At 41.7% G+C, this 20,743-nt stretch overlaps 2 protein-coding genes across 2 annotated transcripts in view; one reads left to right on the top strand and one right to left on the bottom strand.

Annotated features, from left to right (window-relative positions):
- The window catches only part of MCPH1 (microcephalin 1), a 105,847-nt gene that overhangs the window by 32,974 nt on the left and 52,130 nt on the right, over positions 1–20,743 (bottom strand). The window lies entirely within an intron of this gene.
- ANGPT2 (angiopoietin 2) overlaps positions 1,041–20,743 on the top strand; it is a 45,726-nt gene continuing 26,023 nt past the window's right edge. The window contains exon 1 of the mRNA XM_028722383.2: positions 1,041–1,786. Coding sequence (XP_028578216.2) covers positions 1,496–1,786 — 291 coding nt within the window. The 5' untranslated portion in view covers positions 1,041–1,495. The remainder of the gene's footprint in view (positions 1,787–20,743) is intronic.

The raw sequence follows: 20,743 nt of genomic DNA, 5'->3' as shown, positions 1-20,743 counted from the left end.
AACTTAAGAAGCGGGGGGGGGGGGGGGAATGGGACAAGAACAATAAGCAGCTTCAGGTGGTGTCAGGGGTACATTAAAGTGAGGTTGGGGGTCAGATGGGATGCAACGTGGCCACTTATGCTTTAGTACAAGTGAAGGAGTGGAAAGAAGCATAGCTGGCATGCGGAATATCTGGGTCATTTGAGGATACATTGACAGGTATCCGAAAAACATGGTACTCTGGGACTGAAATGAGATGTAAGCATAGATAACATGTGCTTCCTAAGCAAACTTCTGGTTTGAAGTTGGAAGTGTGGGGAACATATCGTCATTTAGGTAAGGAAGCAGCAAAAAGATCATGGGTTTCATGTACTCCCTACTGCACACTCATTTCTTGTTTCACAGAAACCACAGGGTGCCAGGCATCCCAAATTGGGACAAACTACAGTGTGACCAAACTACAGTTTGCATCCAAACTGGGAATACACTTGAAATCATGGGTGCTGATTGTAGCTTGTGCAAACCATAGTTTGCTGGATTTGGATGTCACGGCAAACTATGGTTTGCACTCGCCCAAAAAGAAATTAATAGAATGCAGTGGGAGGTGGGAGTGTATTATCACAAAGCCTATTACAGAGCCAACACATATTCAATGTCTTGCTTCTATGGTCCCAAACCAATTTCCAGCATTCTGTATTGCCTAAGAGATAATCTGAGGTTTCTTAATACTCTGGGCTAAATATTCACTCAAGTGTTTCCAACAGTATCGAAGTCTGCTTTTGTTTGGAAATAAGATTTCCATTTGCACAAAACACTAAGCAAACCATACAATGTTGACTTTAAGATTAAACTCAAAAGGGACTTTTCGCATCTCCCCAGCAGGAAGCAAAGGAATGCCTGTGACTGTGTTTGTAAATTGTAAAGTATTAAAAGTAACAGATACAGCCTCAGTTTTTTTAAAAAAACAACCCCACAACACAGAGATTTTCAGAGAGAATGAGACATCCTGGAGACCCTCGATAGGGGAGGTGCTTAGGAAATTCATGAGTCTCCTTTAGCTGATCCATTTTTGCCCCTGGAGAGGCTTCCTGCAGGACGCTAAATGCATAAAACAGCATGCTCTAAACAGTCATGCTGCCTCACTACGCAACCCTCACCAGGAAGATAACGGATATACAAGAAAGAGGAATGTTACCAGCTGCACATGTTCGAGTCCTCTTCTCAATCTAGCTGAAGGAAAGGACACTGCATAATTTGGAACAGCAGATGATTATATCCTTTTCAAAAAGAAAAACGCAGAATCTGAAAATGGACCACAGAGCCAGCAGCAGCTGAGACAGATCTTCCTGACAACTTTTTTAACCAAGCTTGGGAGTCAACAAGAAACTGGGACTCAACTCCCACCCACCCCCCGCCAGATTCGCACATGTCAGTGGGGCACTGACTGCTGGAAGACGCTATCTAGATAACCTTCGCTCTTTAACAGCGTTTGATCTTCTGATTTATAAAGGAGAAAATGTGGCGGCATGTTTGCTTTATTCTGAGCTGCAATCTCGCTCTCGTTCTGGGATTCAACTCCTTTAGGAAAAACATAGAGACCCTGGGCAAGAAGCAGTACCAAGTCCAGCATGGTTTGTGTAGCTACACTTTCCTTTTGCCTGAAACAGAAAATTGCCGTTCTTCTTCTTCTACCTCCTATGTTTCCAATGCAGTGCAGAGGGATGCACCTTTAGATTATGATGATTCCGTACAAAGGCTCCAGCTTCTGGAAAACATCCTGGAAAACAACACGCAATGGCTAATGAAGGTAAAAAAACAACAACCTGTATTATTTCTATCCTACATGTGGGTTCTTGCAGCAGCACAATTTGCTGATTTGTTGTTTTCCCTTTTGACGAGTGAGTACATTGAGTTGCGGAACATTTCATTCACTTGCTCTTGACAAACAACTTTGCCGAAAACATTTAGTACGACTGCATGCTATTTACAGCCATGTGAAAAATCCAGCGTGAGGAATTTTGTTCCCTGAACTAGAGCAACTGGCTAACTGATTTATTTGTTCTAAAATGTTGCACCATGTTTTTCAGGGAGGGAAAAAAAGGCTTTCAGACCTGTGTGCTATGAACAGCTAGAAACAGCTTCTTTGTTTCTATCCGTATTATATTTTCAGAATGCCATGCGGCGGGTGCAAGCTCACATGCACGCAACTGTCAGATATGCAGGGTTTCATACGTGGAATTTACTTCCAGTTAAATTTGCTTAGCACTGCAGGCAATAGTTAGCATTATTAAGGTCTGATTCACACCATGAGAAAATAGCAGGAAGCCCAATTTTACACTGTGTGTACCCATAGCCTAGCGTATAATGTGCAAGGGTGGGGGGTCATTCTTGTGTAGAGGCTGTGAAGAATCAAAGTTAATTGTGGCACATATGATTTAAAATGAGATATGCTTGAGTCCCAAAGATTTGAACGGGACTTCGGCAACAGTATTCTTGAACAACAGCTCTGTGGACTGGTACAGAATGTATCTGTGAATATTATTTTAATCATTTTGAATGTCTTAAGTTACTGACTTTGATACAGGGATTCAGTTTTGTGTGTGAAATAACGTTAGTTTGGGTAGCGTCCGGATAACTATTGTTTTGTTCTAAAAGTCTCTGTGTAATTCCTGCACCACTAGACTATGATGGATTAATATGTGATAATTGGTTAAATGGACTTGCGAACAAGCATTCTACATGGAAAAAGCTAACAAAATCACTTTCTAGACTATTGAACAGTTTATCTAGACTGTGTGACAGTTCAATCTATTCATGTTTACTCTGAAGTTGAGGTTTACTTCAAAGTAAGTGTGCAAAGGATGGCATCATACACAAACTGAATAGAAAGTGCTGCTTAACTGCATTGATATCCTTGCAAAGTCACATGATACAAGACGTGTCTTCTGAGGATGAAATACATGCGCTGAAAACCTAAGCCTGCTGATTCAGAGGTAGGTCCCATTAAGTTCAGTTAGATTAATTCTCTAGGGTCCTTGCTAAGGACCGAAGCTTTAAAGGATCTCATTTAATATCTCAGTATATTCATTACAGAGAAGGCTGCAAATACTTAGAATACACCTCACTAATGCAGAATCGCAAAAAATTAAAATCAATATAGGCCCTGTTTGAAGCTTTTAATCAAACATGTATTATGAGCTGTTATTGCAGACTAATGTGTCCCACACCTTCCTATGATAAGAAGCAGATAAGATTATAAAGCAACACTGAACAGTTATGTGAGAGAATTTAAAACTGCATTTAATAATGTAAAATATGCTTTGGGGAAGGTTGTTTAAATAGCTGTGTATCTAGCAGAATGATCCTAGGTATGTCCTTTCAAAAGTATGTCTGTCCTATTGAGTTAAATGAGACATTACTTCCCGATAGATGGGCTACAATCTTATACAGATTATTTTAGAGCAAATCCCATTGAACATCATGAGCGTTACTTCTGAGTAGGCATTGGTAAGATTGAACTTCAAGCTGCAAAATGTTTAACATAAATGTCATGCCACCGTTCATATAGACAGGTAGGTAGGTAGATAGACGGATAGAAAATGGGTTTCAGAACCCAAGTTTATGCCCATTGTTTTTATATTTACTTAAATAACAGCACTGAATTACAAAAAAGTTTACTTTCTACACCCCCACCCTTTTACTTTAAGTAAAAAACTGAAATAACTAGGAGAGTCAGGATCAATTGCAAGACTGCCACAACACATTTCTCAGGTCAGCAATTTTATTTATTGCTTTTTCCTATAAATCTCTGGGAATTTCTTTATGACAAGCACATTTAGCAACGTCATTAAAACCAGGTACTTACTTTTGGAGGTCAGTCAATCCATTTGAAAAACAAATAAACATTCTATTTCTACATTTTATCAACTGACAATGCAATTGTGCAGAAGTAAGGTCAATTGGGTTAAACGAAACCCTAACTTTCTATTGGATGACATTGGCTTTGTGTTTGGCTTGTCATTCCTTTAACATATGGCACTTAGGCTATCTTACCTTCATTATCCTCAAGCAACTTATTTCCCAAACTGTTTTTCTAATGAAACCTAGTAAATAAGAATAACATGAAGAAAAATCCATAGGGATCATTCCAATTCATTATTTATAAATTCTTTTATTTATGCTAAGGCAAATTAATGTACATAACACATGGATGCCCTCGAATGCCACTTTGTAACCATTTCAACTGGTTCTGGAAAAATCTGACAAATTTAATTTTCCCTTTTTCCTTTAGTGAGCCTTTCTAAACCCTAGGAACCACTTATTTTTGAAGGGTGCTTGAAATAACACTGCCAGCATAAAAATCTTTCTAGCACCAGTTATGCACAAAATCTTTGTTTCAAATGCATTCTACATCCTCACACAGTATCACATTTCCCACCTTCAATCAGTCATCAAAAGGAAATGTTATCTTTCTGAATGGACACCAAACTGTCTGAATGGAAGAGAGTGGAAATCACTGTGGATGCCTCGCAATCACAATAGGAAGCTGGAAGGTGTCAAGAGTTGCTGTGCATTCCGGAAACTAACAGAAAACCAAGGCCAGTGTTTCAGACGTTCCTAGAAAACCACAACCACCATGGAAGGGCTTGCAGTTAAAATGAGATTACTATTATTAGCACACCACCTTATCTTCCAATATCTTTTAAAACCCCTTTCCTAAAAATACCAATTTGTCTGACGTCTGAGCAAAACTAATATCTGGTGTACCAAAAGAACAGGCTAATTTCATACAATATGTTCCAGCAAATCACAATTTAAGAGGAAGTAGAATCCTATAATGCATATAAGATTCTGCACAATAGTCCTTTGAAGTCTGCCACAACCCCGGAATTTTCCATTTTTATTTAAGTCTTCCCAGTACTGCAGGAGAAAAACAAAGCCTGCTTGAGTTCGTTATAGGCTAAAAAATCTATTACATTCCCTTGTAATCAATTTCTAAAATACTTGATAATATAATGTTGTTTCCAAAAAAGAACTACTGCCATTGTTAGTCTACAGTTACTGTAGGTTCGAGATATGGAAAAATGAGGCTTTTACCCTGGTGTGGTTTGCAAACAGGTACAGCCATTAATTTGATTCACAGCTGCTTCACAGATATAGCCTAACATATCAGACGAAGGGGTTGACAGATCTGATGGTCATGTAGTTACATTATTACAGCTAGGAATGTTGACAAATGAGATGCGCTGCCCTCTCAAGAGAGGCATGAAATAGTTAAAGGTTATTTGTGATGGAGAATAAACTAACTTTCCGCTAGCTGTTCTGAAAGGACCGTGCAAACCAACTGTGGAGACGCCCACAAAATAATGGCTCAAGAAATCTTTGCACACTCTCTCACACAAACTTTATTCCATGTATATAAGCTTACATATATACACTCAAACTGGCCAAATGCTGGCAAATATACCTCTACTTCCCCAAACCCTACACCAGTGGTGTCCAAACATTTTTCAAAGAGGGCCAGATTTGATGAAGTGAAGGGCCATGAAGGCCGACCAAAGGGCTGACTAAAGTTGTTAACTCCTGTGTTGTTGAGCTTTTTAAAGATTGAAGTTGCTGAGCTTTTTTTAGGGTTTAAGTTGTTGAGGTTTTTTTTAAAGGATTTTACCCCAGGATTGAACCAACCAAAGGGCCGAATTAGGCCCCCGAAATGGTCTTTGGACATGTCTGCCCTAACTGACACTTAGCTGTGCAGCTTCACATTCACTTCTGTAGGCTCATTTCCCCCCTCATGTCTGTTATACAGAGGAATCTTTGCCCCTCGCCCAGGCTCTTGCCATTTCCTCCTCCCCAACATCTCAGCATATTGACAGCCTAACGTGTATTACAATAATATTGCTTTCCATGCCGTTATTATATCCTCTGCTGAACATCATTGATACGGAGCATGTAATTAAAAGCCACGGGATGCATTTGTAGTATTCAAGGGAGGTGTGGGTGTTGCTAGGGAACCTGTTTATTTATCGGCATGGAAGGCACAGCAGCTGCTTGTCAGTTAGTGCAGGGCCTTGTAATCAAATGAGTGTGCAAGATGAGGCTGGCATAATGGTTGCTGACGATGCAAAGGTAAATGAAGGCTGTGTATGGGCTGCCCTGCTGGAAATGCTCTCCTCTGTAGTTTTGACAGGAGAGAAGCATTTGGGAGATCTCTCACAGGGAGAGCAACCTAGGTTTCATATTTCACAAAGTATCTCTCCTACCCTGAGTGGTGAAAGGGGCTTTTTGAAGGAGGGCTGGCAATGGATCCATTAAATACCACTTATCAGGCAATAATCAGGTATTTAGCACATTTCGCATGAACAGTGCCATGCATGGCTAGCCACACCTCCAACATCAGACATGCTGGCTTGCCTTAACTATCTCTGCATTCAGTGGACCAGGAACCCAATAGTGTAGAAGCCTTCACATATATCTGCAAGCTTTCTTGATGCAGATTTTCATGCCAAATGCGCAGACAGCAGGGGACAGGACAAGCCAGCATGCTTGATGTCAGGGGTGGGACTAGCTGGCATAGCCCTGCTCACAATCTGATCAGTGAGCGGGGAATAGCAGTTTCAGCTATTTGCAGAAACTGCTGTCTTCTGTAAGATTTCAGAGGCCAGGTTCTTCCGGAAGCTTTAAAATGCACCCCCTCTCCATAGCAAATGCAAACGCTGTAGCAAATGCAATTGACCTGTGCCAGCTTTTGTTTATAATCATCCTGGCATCTAGGACAAAGTGCCTTTAAGCACGAATAGAGCTCCTTCCACTCCGAGATCTTGTTCTCCAGAGGCCTTAGGTATTACAACACCCTACGGAACCTGTGCCAAATACCTAAAGGATTTACTACCTCCCCATCGAAGAGCCTTTATGCTCGCGAGATTAAATGCTTTCCCTTCTGCAGTGACTAAAGGCAGATTCTCACACACTCCATATCAAGCCCATTTGTGTGCCGGCAACCAAGAAGTACCAGATTCAATGGAACACATTCTCTTAGATTGCCTTTTACGTAGCAGACCTCGCCAACTGATGCTGAGTAAAATGTTGAACCTCTGGCCCACAACCCCGAGGAGAAATCAAATGAGGTTTCTCCTGGCAGATCGGGACAAAGATACCACTGCTCTAGTAGCTTCCTTTCTAGCCACAATTTTGCCTGAAAGGGTTCCCAACGAACCATCCCTTCGGGAAATAGACCGGGCGTAGCAGAATATCTAGTGCACATGACCACAGTATGACACTATAACCCTTAACAGCTTCACCCCTGTCCTTTAATTATCGCAGTGATCTGAAACGTTTTATATTGTGATGCCAATAAAGGTACTTGACTTGACTAGAGTTCCTTCTGCCTAAAGGGAGTTTAAGAAAAGAAAAATCTAAGGACAATATTCATTATTGTTGAGAAAAGAGGAGACCATGGGATCTGCTGTCCTCTTTCTCTTGCCCCTGTCTGAAAGGTGGCTTGGGTTGTGATGGACAGGCAGTTGTTTGAGTAATGCATATGAAGCTCTGGTTCTGCAATGAGATGGCTGGTTCATCTGCATGACTTTTGGGAGATCAACAAACTGCATGCAAGGTCACCAAATGCACACTGCCCAGCCCATCTCCTTGGTTCTCTTACAGGTGAAGCTGTGTGCAGCCACACAGCATGCATTTGGGATGCAAAGCACAGGGTATGGCAGTGCCCTACACAAAACTGCAATCATCATTCCCCAGCTACCTGGCAGTCTAGACCAGGACCACTATGCTGAATCTCTAACGGGCTCGTCTCCTGGTGTTCCTGAATGCCAAAGGCCTTGTTCCTGTTTAGAGATGCTCGCTAAACAGTTGAGAAAATGGACAGCAACAAGATCACTTGAGAAAGCTGCCAGGCTGGTAATGCCCACTCTTAAATCAGGGAGCATGACCCATGACTCCTGCAGATCTCCAGAAGATGTTCATTCACTCACACTTGTACTACTGCTGTCAGGTGACATCAAAATGCAGTAATAAGCAAGGCTGCTATCAGAGGCACCCGCTTGCAAGGGTGATGGAAGGGGGGGTGATGTCACACACATGGTGTCCGGATGCTGGGAGGAGCTAGGGACAGAACCAAACCTGGTGGCCACGCAGCTTCAACACCCATTGGCTCATCCCCCACCTCCTCTTGGTGCCATCACTGGCAGGAGACTGCTTCAACCCAAGGAGCTGGCCACTGGAGCTGTGCCGCAGTTGGCTCTGTACTTTTGGGGCATGGGGGGCCCCTACTCCTGAAATATAGACAAGCCCAAAAGGACGCAGCCCCCAGGAGCTGATGCCCCTGGCTGCACACTCATTCTTGGCTACATGGAATATCTGGAAATATTTCCCCATGCTCAGAGTAACAGGCAGCCAATTGGGGAGGAACTTCAGTTCAGTGGTAGAGTAGATGCTTCACTGTCTCACATTTAATCACTGGCACTTCCCAGTAAAGAATCTCAGATCACAGGGCTGGGAAAGACCTTGGAGAGGGCACTGCTAGTAAAACCAGACATAGTGAGCTAGATAGACAGTTGCTCTGACTCAGTTATCAGGCATGTTCATCTGTGTTCAGCATTTGACTGGCTTCCCTGCCATACTTTGAACAGTTCTGTTCCATAGCACAGACCTGAGAACAAGCACAACTTCCGGCAAACTTTTCATTCCGCTGTTACTTTGCACATGGAAGGTGAGCTTATTTATTACAATTATTGATGGAACTGCCATTCAGACAGATGGATCAATGGCAACATCTCACTCAATTGCGCTCCGCGAAGGAGCTCCTGTGACAAAACCTAAAATGACTGGACCAAAGTTCAACACACCCCATTTTAGATCGCAAAATAGACCTCTGGCCTTGTCCAGCTTTGTGGGAAAACATTCTTTTTTTCAAAAAGTATTTTAGTTAAGTTGTGCAAGAGCTTCTAGTTAAAACGGCTGCATACAAAAATTCCAAACAACTGATGTGTACAGCAGAAGGGCCTTTTTATAAAAAGCAGTTTTAGCCTGGAATATATATAATTTTTTTTAATTTTTTTTTTTTACTTTAAGCTCTTTGTATAATGTCCATTGGCCAGTTTGCTTCCTGAGTGGAATAGGCTCACTTAACTGGGTAAACTTTAGATGCTTTGAAAAAACTGATGTAAATAAATCACTGACCTTTTCAAATCCTTTAATAGTCTAATGGAGAAAATACATACCATACTATACAGCTATTACACTGTTACAGTACAGCTGTTAATATAATTTCTAGTGTTAACATAATTTTGAGATCTTTGAGATGTGAGGAGACCCCACAGGCCAATCCGTTGTGCGTTAAGCTCCACGCTGCCATAAAATTTATTAGCTATGAGACAAAATAGTTCCAATGGTTTTTATTTCAAATCATTGTTTGGTGTACAAGAATGAGAGATAGCATAACAGAATTCAACAGCAGGTAGAAGTGACCTGTTTCAAGTAGCACCATAGAGGTGGGAGAAATAGATGAAGGCAGGAATTGGTGTACAAATAATTTGGTGAGATTTGGAATTATTCTAGTGGGTGGAGGCTTCCTTCAGGGAGCAAAATTTATTTCTATTTATGTACTGTTTTCAAGTTATTACTATCTTTTTTATATATAATTTTTCTTAAAATTTCTGTTTTACAATTTAGAGTACTCATTTAAACATCCTTAAAATATCAATGACTTCCCTTCCTCCCTTTCCATGGTTCATTTTGCATATTATAAATCCCTGCATCTTTTACATAAACTAAACCATTCAGCATTCCATTATTACATCCATCAAAATTTATTTACACTGTTGAATTTATCTTAAGGCTGCCAACATTTTCAAGTGTACACAATTCCCCCCCCCCCCATATATTCAATAAACATTTTCCAATCTTCTCTAAATGTATGTTCTTCTTGTTTCTATATGTTAAGTCTGAAAGCTGCACATATTCCGTCAGCTCAAGTTGCCATTCTTCTTTAGTTGGGACCTTGCTCATTTTCCATTTTTGGACTAACAAAACACGGGCTGCAGTAGTGGCATACATAAATAATCGTTTTTGACACCTGGGAATTTCATTCTGAATTATCCCCAACAGAAAGGATTCTGGTTCTTTTTTTGGAAAGTACTTTTAAACATTTTTTTCAATTCATTATGGATTATTTCCCAATACTCTTTTACCCTTTTACAGGTCCACCACGTATGAAAGAACGTTCCCTCTACCTCTTTGCATCTCCACCACTTACCTGATTCAGTCTTATATATCTTAGCAAGCCTAACTTAGCAAGTTATTACTATCCATTATTATTATTTCTATCCCACCTTTCTGTCAAGGAGCTCAAGGTGGCATACATGATTCTCCTGCTTCCCATTTCATCCTCACAAAGAGCTCTGTGAAGTAGATTAGGCTGAGTGATGGTGACTGAACAAAGTCACCCAGTGAGCCTCATGACTCAGTGGAGATTTGAACCCTGGTTTCCCAGGTCCTAGTCCAATACACCCAAATGTCATCTGGATGCTGTGTCAGACAGCAAGATGTCAGCAACACTGCTTTCCCCTGTCTACCAATAATCCTCCATGGTGATGCAAAACCATTAGTGATTATTTTTATCCAAGCTTCCTTTGAGCTGGTCTCTGGCCCACAGTTAAAGAAAGTACTGTTGTCTCTAGCTGACAGTACCACCAAATGCCACCAACCACATATAGTTTTCAATAGCACGAAAATGCTCAGCTTTTGTTTGTGCCATCACAAGTGGTGTGGATGGCGATTTTGACCTTAGAAACCTCTCTCTATCTATACAAAGAGGGTATCTAGGTGATTCATTACACAATGTATGAGTCTCTGAGCTGCAGAGCAAGGTACAAATTCTTAAGGTATGGGAGTATAAAAACTTAGCAAAATCTGGTAGTAGTTGACCAAGCAAAGAAGAGGTAAAAAAAATTCCAGAACAGATACATAATGCATAAGAAAGCCTGTGGAAAACATTTGCTCTCTTAAAAAATACTTCAGTTCATTGGCACATATCCCTTGTTTTGAGAGCTTCTTGACTCTACCTAGTTCCTGTTGAATTGGCCACACAAGCAGAGATTTTGAGAAGCAAATGGTCCAATGCAACAAGCATCTACAAAGCAAATAAGGCTCTAGGAGGAAGGACCAAGGTTATGCCACTGCGTGACTTGGGCTATTTCCCCCACATTGCCAAGAATGCTTAACTGTCAAACATAGTGCAAATGTGTCATATAGAATAGGACAGAGAAAATGCATGGAGGTGGTATCAAAGATGACCCAGATTTGGATAATCAGAACGTACTGAGGGAACTTGTTGGTGGGGATCTTACTCCTATGGCATCCTAACATTATTACACTAATTAGTAACCTTCCTACTTAACTGTAAATAAACTTTAAACTGGACAATATTATTATTTTGGAGTTTCAATAAGTTGATAATGCATGGTGTTAAAGATGACCTTAAGTCCTTTGTTGCAGTAACTCCATATGATCATATAGGACAAGACAATGTGTACAAAGTTTGATTTTATTGTACAGGGTGATTCATAATGAAGTATACAGTTTCCATTTACTATAAATGGAAACAGCATACTTCATTATGAATTACCCTGTATTACATATCTAACATATATTAATTTTATATATTCTGCTTGGCCTGTGTGGCTTCAGATGCCATTGGAAATGGAGGCTTTGAAGCTTGCATTTATTAGGGAAGGAAGTATATTTTTCAACAGCCAGATCCACTTATTCCATTATTAGATTGAATCCTATCAGACTGCTGACCCATTTCTTTTTAAATTATTTATTGCCTAGAAACTGTAGATTTTGGACTGACCCGTTTCTTGAAGTTAAAGCAGGTTAGCCAGATGGAAAAGTTTCCAAGAAAAAAGAAAGAAAGAAACAGCACGGTGGGGGGTAGAACATCACTTGTCTAAGTCAACCTCTAAGTAATCATTTTAGCTCCAAGTGAGGTGCACTTTCCGCAAGACCTGAATGCAACAAGCAGGTTCTCATGATATATTAAATTTATACTCTTACGTTATGTGCTTGGACAGAATATATTACTATTCTAAAGTAAGCTATTATCAGTTCTGTTCTTAAATTTGATTATTGGGTAGAAGCTTGGAACATATAGGACTGGTTCACACTGAACTGTCTCTGCCTTTGCAAGTTGCTCCAATCTTCTCTAGCAAAAAAGTTTCTTATTCAACAGCAGATGTGCATCCACAGTAGAAAACACTGCAGATATTTGAGAAACGTTTGTCCACCTGTTGCGTAACAACCTCTGTGAATATTTAAGAAAGGTCAATATGAACTTTTGGAAGAATAGTTTGGTAGCTTCTGAAATGCTGTGCTCAGGGGGCAGCAGGCAGAAAGAGATTTATATTCTTTCAAAGCGTGTTATTTTGAGAGCAATTTCCTTCAAGTGCAATACTGTTTAAGTTGGGTCTAATGCTTGGCTACCAGCAAATAGGTACCCTTAGGAAGCTAAAACACAAGCAGCATGCTTGGGAAATCAAAGCAGTCCCTTTATTGCTGTGTAAAAACAGGCACAAAAGCCAAACCAACTAAGCTGCTTTCCACAAAAACAGGCAGCGGCAGAATGTGAGGCGTTTCACAGTCAGGGGCTGGAGGCATATAAAATTATCTCTGAAGGCAATTTATATCCTGTGATGCATAAATAGAAGGGGGCTCAACTCGCCAATTAGGCATTGTGGCTTGGATACAAAGATCCCTGTGCACGAGCAGAAAGGATTTCTGCACAACTCACATTCTTTACTAAACCTTCTCCCTAATTTTGCACCCACAAAACCACCCCAGAAGCTCTAATGTTGAGCGTGATGCGAAATGGGGATCTGCAGCTGAGGAATGTGACCATCCCACGTGCATAAGAAAATGCTTTTTGCTGTTCTTTCTACATTACACATGATGGAGAGCAGCAAATGGTCACAGCTTCCTAATAATAATAATAATAATAATAATAATAATAATAATAATACCTCGCCCGTCTGACTGGGTTGCCCCAGCCACTCTGGTTGGCTTCCGACATATATTAAACATAATAAAACATTGCACATTCAAAAGCTTCCCTATGCAGGGCTGCCTTCAGATGTCTTCTAAAGATGATAGAATTACTCATCCCCTTGACATCAGATGGGAAGCTGTTCCACTGACCTGGTCAGTAACGTTACAGTTTATGTGTGAGTTTCCCCTTAGTGGTACCTCGGGTTAAGTACTTAATTCGTTCCGGAGGTCCGTTCTTAACCTGAAACTGTTCTTAACCTGAAGCACCACTTTAGCTAATGGGGCCTCCTGCTGCCACCGTGCTGCCGGAGCACGATTTCTGTTCTCCTCCTGAAGCAAAGTTCTTAACCCGAGGTACTATTTCTGAGTTAACAGAGTCTGTAACCTGAAGCATCTGTAACCTGAAGCATATGTAACTCGAGGCACCACTGTATTCTGTTTTACGTTGCGCATAGTGAACCTTAAGCTCTGCCCAGGTGGAATCTCTCAATGCTTCTTAATGGTGAAACTGAGCTGAATGAAATCAATTTTACTTGGAAAAATAAACCAGTGACATAGCCACGACGATGGCTGATAAAGTCTATTAGAGAACTGAAAATTCAACAGCTTTCTGACTTGTTGCACGTACTATGTGCCCGCCATTTTCTTAATACCAGTGCTGTCCTGTCCCTCACTTTCTTTAAAGTTCAGTATTATTAGAATTTCAGTTGTTCTGAAGAGGCTGGGGATGGTGTGTGGTGTCTCTCCGCCACTCGCCCTGAACATTTCTCTAGTACTCTGCAGCCTCCCTTGGCACCACATGTTTCCTGATCTGAAAAAGGCCCATGAGACAAGTTTACCTCATAATGGGCTTTTAACTGAGGCCCAGGAACCTGGGAAAGCCTCAGAGTACAGATCACTGGTGAGGTGATTTGGAGAATGAGAAGAAGGATGCTCCTAAACATCCCTTAAAGGTAAAGGTAAAGGTACCCCTGACTGTTAGGTCCAGTCGTGAACGACTCTGGGGTTGTACGCTCATCTCGCTTTATAGGCCAAGGGAGCTGGCATTTGTCCGCAGACAGTTTTTCCAGGTCATGTGGCCAGCATGACCAAGCCACTTCTGGCGAACCAGAGCAGCGCACGGAAACACCATTTACCTTCCTGCCAGAGCAGTACCTATTTATCTACTTGAACTAGACGTGCTTTCGAACTGCTAGGTGGGCAGGAGCTGGGACTGAGCAACGGACGCTCACCCCGTCGCGGGGATTCAAACTGCCGACCTTCCAATCGGCAAGCCCTAGGCTCTGTGGTTTAGACCAGTGTTTCCCAACCGGTGTTCCGCGGCACACTAGTGTGCCGCGAGGCGTTGCCTGGTGTGCCGTGGGAGGGAGGCGGGCGAGTCGGGCGGCGAGAGGCGGGGTGGCGGCGGCGAGGATCCGTGTCGAGCCGGGGGCGGCTCCGCGGTGGTGGTGCCGAGGTTTCTCTCTCCATTCTCCCCTCACACACACACACAGGAAATAACACAGGATCAGCTGACAGGACCCGGCCAATGGGGCGGCGGCGGGGCAGCGCGCGCAAAAGGGAGGAGCGCGAGACAGCGGACGAGGAGGAGGCCGGCATGTCCGGGCAGCAGCAGCAACAACAGCAGCAGCAACTCCCGGCGACGGCTCCTCAAGCCCCGGGCAACCCTACTCCCTCACCGGCCTCGGCTGCCCTCCTGCTCCACCCGCCGCTGCCTCCCCCGCCGCCGCCGGCCACCTCGGCCCCGCCGCCGCCCCCTCCTCCGCCCGCTATCGCCGCCACCACCACAACAGCCGCCGCCGCCTCAGCTGGGCCCATGCCTGCCGGGAGCGGCGGCGGCAGCAGCAGCAGCAGCGCCCCGGCGCCCTTCCCTCCCGGCGTGACGCTGCGCGCTGACGTCACGGGGCTGTAATGGTGGTGTGCCTCAAGATTTTTTTCATCAAACAAGTGTGCCTTTGCCCAAAAAAGGTTGGGAAACACTGGTTTAGACCACAGCGCCACCCACGTGCCTTAAACATCCCTTAGGCACCTCAAAAGTAACACAGGCACAACAGAAAACTTACATCCCCCCCAGGAGAATTGCGCTGACATTTTTCTCTCACTGTTGCTAATTTTCAAATACGTTCTCCCTCCCGCATTAACTGATGGAGAAATGTCAAAAAATGCAGGATAAATTTTTTTGGCACAAAGCTAATACGCAAACAGGTTCAGTTATATGAGTAATTTAAGAAAAAGCAAATGCTGTAAAAAGCACAGCGTTCATTCCAGCAGCAGGAAAAAGTGAAACATATACCAAGCTACTCTTTGATATGAGGAAAATGATTATGGATTATGGCATATTAGTATCCAAACTAAGGAATTCATCCTATATTCAGACGTTAGCAGACTTCAGCTAGCTCCCAGGATTTTCTTACCAGGCATTCCATTAAGAGCTCGTGTAACCACAGTGAAATGGATGCTTGAAAACAGGAACTGCTAAACTTCGTGGGCACGTGGGCATGTTTGCAAACTGGAGAAGCCATTGTGGGCACAACATACGGAAATGTGATATGCTGTGTCTGGCATATTGCCTGTTAAGAACTGCCTAATTCTCACACACGTTTTGTTCCAAAGGCAGAACCTTAAAGAAATATTGTAAATGTTTGGAATGCTGTGAAATGATTAAAAGGTCATGATTTTTCACACAGATACTGTACCATACCCTGTTCTGCATCTAATGTTCTCGAAAGTCTCCAGTAATTGTTGTTAAATCTCCTTATTGATGATTTTATCGTTTTATTTTTATATTTTTGTACACAGTCTTGAGGTTTTTGTTTTTAATATTCAAGCGGCGGATAAATTTTATGAAATAACTGAATAAAGTAAAAAAACAAACCCTGGAACAATAAACAAATGAACAAAACTGCAGAGCCAGCAGTTAAAACAACTGATAAAATAATGTAAAATAACAATAAATAAATCAAAAATCAAAAATCAACAATAAACCCATGATAGGATGGATTTTGACTGGTGCATCAAAGATGGCAGACAAAACACACAGCAAACTTGCTGACAGAGAGGATTCCACAGTCTGGGTCTAACCACAGACCACCTGTTTGACCTCTGAAGGTACAGAGTGTAGCCAGAGAAAGGCCTTTGGTGAAGATGATGAATGTTTGTTCAACTTCAGAAGTAAATCTCTTCTGTCCAGTGGGGATTATTCCCTACTTAAGCGTCCCCAGGAATTTTTCATACTAAGCAGTGATGTCTACTATGCAGAGAGAAAGTGTATGTATAAGACCCAGTTCTTACGTTTTGGGTACACCCACAATTTCATAATGCATACACGTACTGCCAAAACGAATTCTAAGGTCAATGGGTGCTTTCAAGAACCAATAAATAGCAAGTCCAAGTTACATTTTTCTAGCCTTTGGAATCACAGAATACCATCGCAAAGAAGAATTTTCAAATAACCAATCAAACATATGGCTTCAAAGACGGTAGCTTTCCTTTCAATTTAGCACACAAATGGTTTTCATTAAGACGATCCCCTCTCTAGCGTTTTGGTTTCCATCTTTGTTTACTGTTGTAAGACTTATCACTTAAACTTTCTGGAAGGTATATGTCTGTGCTTATATACATGCCACACACACACATGTGGTTGTCGCCCTGAGCATTTCCAATCTATCCCAATGTCTGTCTAGCTAGTTTTCATTTAGTTACTTTCACCTTTTTCGTTTGTTGACAGGAAAAGGAGATAAGAGAGGCAAGCTTAGCTGGAGGTCTGGACTGACAGAGACGCTCTCAGCAGGCTGTATATAAAATTAATACTGTAGGCTTCTCAAGCATTCCCATCTGCATTCTCAAGAGGATTGTTTTTTCTTGACAAACAACAGAGGTCTACAGGGACTTCCTGCCCGAACTATAAAGGGCAGCAAACCAGTTTTAAATTGACTCTCTTCCAGCCTGGAGTTATGTACTTGTTAGGCTGCAAATTTCACAAGACTAAATTCTTGTTACTGGGAATCTATCTATCTATGTCAATATATATCCATGTATCTATCTAACACTAAGAGGACAGAAAACAAGAGACAGAAAATAAATAACAGGCTCTTGCGGGAAAAAAATGTGAATTGTGAAAGTATAATTCTTTTAATTTTAGGCTTTGCAGAAGAGAATTGGAAGGATTACAGGCAAGCTGATAGAGGGAGACATTTGCTTCAGGGGGAAAGGGAAGCCCTTAATGAAATCCATAAGCCTGGCTTCCAGTGCTTTTAGGAAAACCATGCCTTTCCTCAGCCGTCTAAAGCCAGTATCTAAAGAGGGTATCATAAACGATTTGTGGGCTGGGGACTCTTGTCAATAAAGCACTGGCATTAATTGACTTTAAAGCGTTATATAAAATGAGAACACAGTTAAGCAGCAAGCTAAGAACCATATTTTTCTGTTCACGTGAAATAATAAATGGCAGCTGAATCCCCCCTCCACATCGCATGGGGACGTGGCCAAAGATAGTTGCTAAAACATGGTGTCCCCTTTCAAAGTCAACAAGCTACTGAAGCAAGAACCTCTGTGTTTAGGATGATTTCACCCTATGAACTTCAAACAGAATTCAGAAGGTTTAAGAATATACTTGTTGAAGCAGCTGGTAGGTCAGACTGGATGTATATGATAACAGCGAGCAAATGCTGGAATCCCCACTGCAGTGACGCATAAAGCGAGGCCATTGAGAATGGCAGCCCCTCTTAGCCTACTCCTTTTAAACTAGACTTTTGCTATAAATGCAAGGCTTCATTTTGAAATAAATCACATCACCATGCTATGATTCTATACATAGGAAGCCCTTTGGTTTTCAGTGGGACTCATCCTGGGCACACTTTTCACATTATGTTAGTAATCCTGCACTTTCCTACACCACCTTCAAGGTCAGAAGCTTCTGAAGGAGGAGTCCACAGTATCATTCATCCCATGCCATCGCTGCCCAGCTTCCTAGAACTGGGTGACTTTAGCAATAGGGGAAGCCACTGTCTGCATGAAAAGTATGAGCTCTGCCTCTGCTCTATGGCCCCTTCTCAAAATCAAGTTATTCCATGTATCTCCTGCACAGTATCTCTCTGGGATTTGAAGACTTTAAAAAATCCAACACCGAGACAAGACCAACGATTATCTGAAAGGATAAATTACAAATTAGTGACTGCGCATTGCCCTTTGCCAAGAAAATATAATCTGCCAAGGCCCTTCTGACTGAAGACTTGACGAAAACAAGTTTGAGATGGCTGGTGGTGAGAAGATATCCTTTGTTTTCTGATAAAGTGAAGACATGGAAAAATTTCTAGGTCACATGCACACCATATATTTGGGCTTTCTCAAAAGAATCTTGGGAACTGTGGTTTGTTAAGGGTAATGGGAATTGTAGCTCTGTGAGGCGTAGATGACAGTTCTCGTGTTTTCTTAGGGGAAACCATGTGCTATAAATATATGGGGCGGGTGTGACTTCACTTTCCCAGCAGGCCTTACCACATAACATTGTAGCAAAGAAAAAAAGAGAGGAGTGGAACCATGTTCTCTGGGCTCTTTTGAGTTAGGAATATAAAGATATAATTCACACACCTGTTCTTTTTTACAGCACTTCGTAAGCAATTTTAGAACACCACTTGAAATGGCCAAATATCCTATTTTTCCCTCAGAAAAATCTCCAGATTAGTTTTATTGTTTTCTAACTCCCACAGCATGATCAACATGCTATGAAGAAAAGAAAACCATTGAAAGAGGATGATGGCATCCTATTAATGTTTCACAGAAGGTTCAACTAATAAAAAATTGGGAGTTTGAACTACACAGTTTTTCAGGGGAATAATCTGGAAAAAAAATGATGAACTCCTCATTAACTTTATAATACCCTAGAATATTGGACTAACAACATTACAGAATGGTAAACTAACAAGTTGCACATATAAAAAACCCACACAATTATGATAATGCCTACTATTGTACAAAAATCCTGACTCCTAGACGAAAGAAGGCTTCTAAAAAGTGTGTTTTTTTAAATAATGTTGCTGGCTAATTGCAATTAAAAAAGAAAAAAGAAATGTGAATGCTATTAAGTCTCTCATAGTAATTTTAATAGGGGTGTTATTTTTTTTTTAAAGATATGCCCCTAAAGAAGGGCTGTGCTTTTTGTATTTCAATAAACCTTTTTACATCTTTAACATTCTGCTTTGCATTAGAAAACAGAGGCCAGTAGTTAAATGCTATGGGCATATTAATTGTGCTTTTTTGACTACAAAAGTAAGAAATGAAACCTTAAGTGACCTTAACTCACCTATGTAGTTTTACCTTCCCTTACTATTATTTGTTTATCCAAGTCTCATGTATTTAATATGTCTGCTCTGGTTTTATATGACCTGTAAATTGTGGGGTGGGAAGCCTCTAATTGAACCAAGCATATTACTGTGGCATGCTGTTCCTGTACAACTCATCATAGTAACCTATAGGAAATTCATAGATTTTTCTAAGACTACTTGTACGTTCTTCCACATAATGCAAAATTGTTCTGGTATGTGGTTTCTCAGGATTGAATTTGAGACACGCACCATGAAATTAGGCAGAAATTAGACAATAAGGTTACTGAGTGATTAGTACATGGGTACAGTGGTACCTCGGGTTACATATGCTTCAGTTTACATACGCTTCAAGTTAAAGACTCCGCTAACCCAGAAATATTACCTCGGGTTAAGAATTTTGCTTCAGGATGAGAGCAGAAATCGTGCTCCGGTGGCGCGGCAGCAGCAGGAGGCCCCATTAGCTAAAGTGGTGCTTCAGGTTAAGAACAGTTTCAGGTTAAGTACGGACCTTCGGAACGAATTAAGTACTTAAACTGAGGTACCACTGTATTGTAGCTTTGAAATTTCTGGAATACACTTTGTCAAAGCTATTCTTTTCTGGACCCATCTGGTGATATTAAAACTCAGTAAACCTGGGATAAGATTGCAGGTGGAAGTGAACCCAGCTACTCCACTTCGTAATCTTGTTCCAGGTTTGTCCGTTTATTTGTTTACTTAGCCTCTCAGATCCATCTTTTGGTGTTGGGTCACTCCGGAGCTGATTCCATGAAAACACCAAAAAGTACTTCTCATGAACAAGCCTTCATTGGAATACAGCTTCAGAGTGACAGCGTGGTACAGCAGTTAGACTGCAATGAAGGGTAAGGACTGAGGAAACCCTCAGCAGTGAAGCTCACCAGGTGACCTTAGGCCTGTCACCATCTCTCAGCCTGACTTGCCTATAGAGTTTCGTGAGGATAAAAAGCGGAAGAAGCACCAAAAGCCACATACATCAAATAAACTTTGCCTAGGAACCAAAGAACTACTCAAAGTTTCTGCATGCCCAAGGGAGCTTGTGTTCCCACCCCCCAAAACTGCATCCTTGTGTGGCATAATGGAAGCTTTTAAAACTTACTAGACTTTCAAGAGCAGTTGATATAGACTCAGAATCCAGGGATGAAGGGAGCAAATGACTTTTGGCAGCATTTTCTCCTCTCCATTGCCATGTCCCACCCCTCAGTGGGGCTAATACTTGCACTTCTCACCTCTACTGTAATGATTAGGGAGCTGCAGTAGGACCAAGGAGATCTGGTTTCAAATACAAGCTCTGTTGCAACTTTGGACTGCTCATTGTGAAAGTCTGGAAGCTAACACGGTAGCTGGAGGTGGAGGGAGAAGGCTATGGA

This window comes from Podarcis muralis, chromosome 3 (assembly GCF_964188315.1).
Source record: "Podarcis muralis chromosome 3, rPodMur119.hap1.1, whole genome shotgun sequence".
Taxonomy (NCBI): Eukaryota; Metazoa; Chordata; class Lepidosauria; order Squamata; family Lacertidae; genus Podarcis; species Podarcis muralis.
Note: the sequence above shows the minus strand (reverse complement) of the source record. Positions and strands in the feature narration are given on the sequence as shown.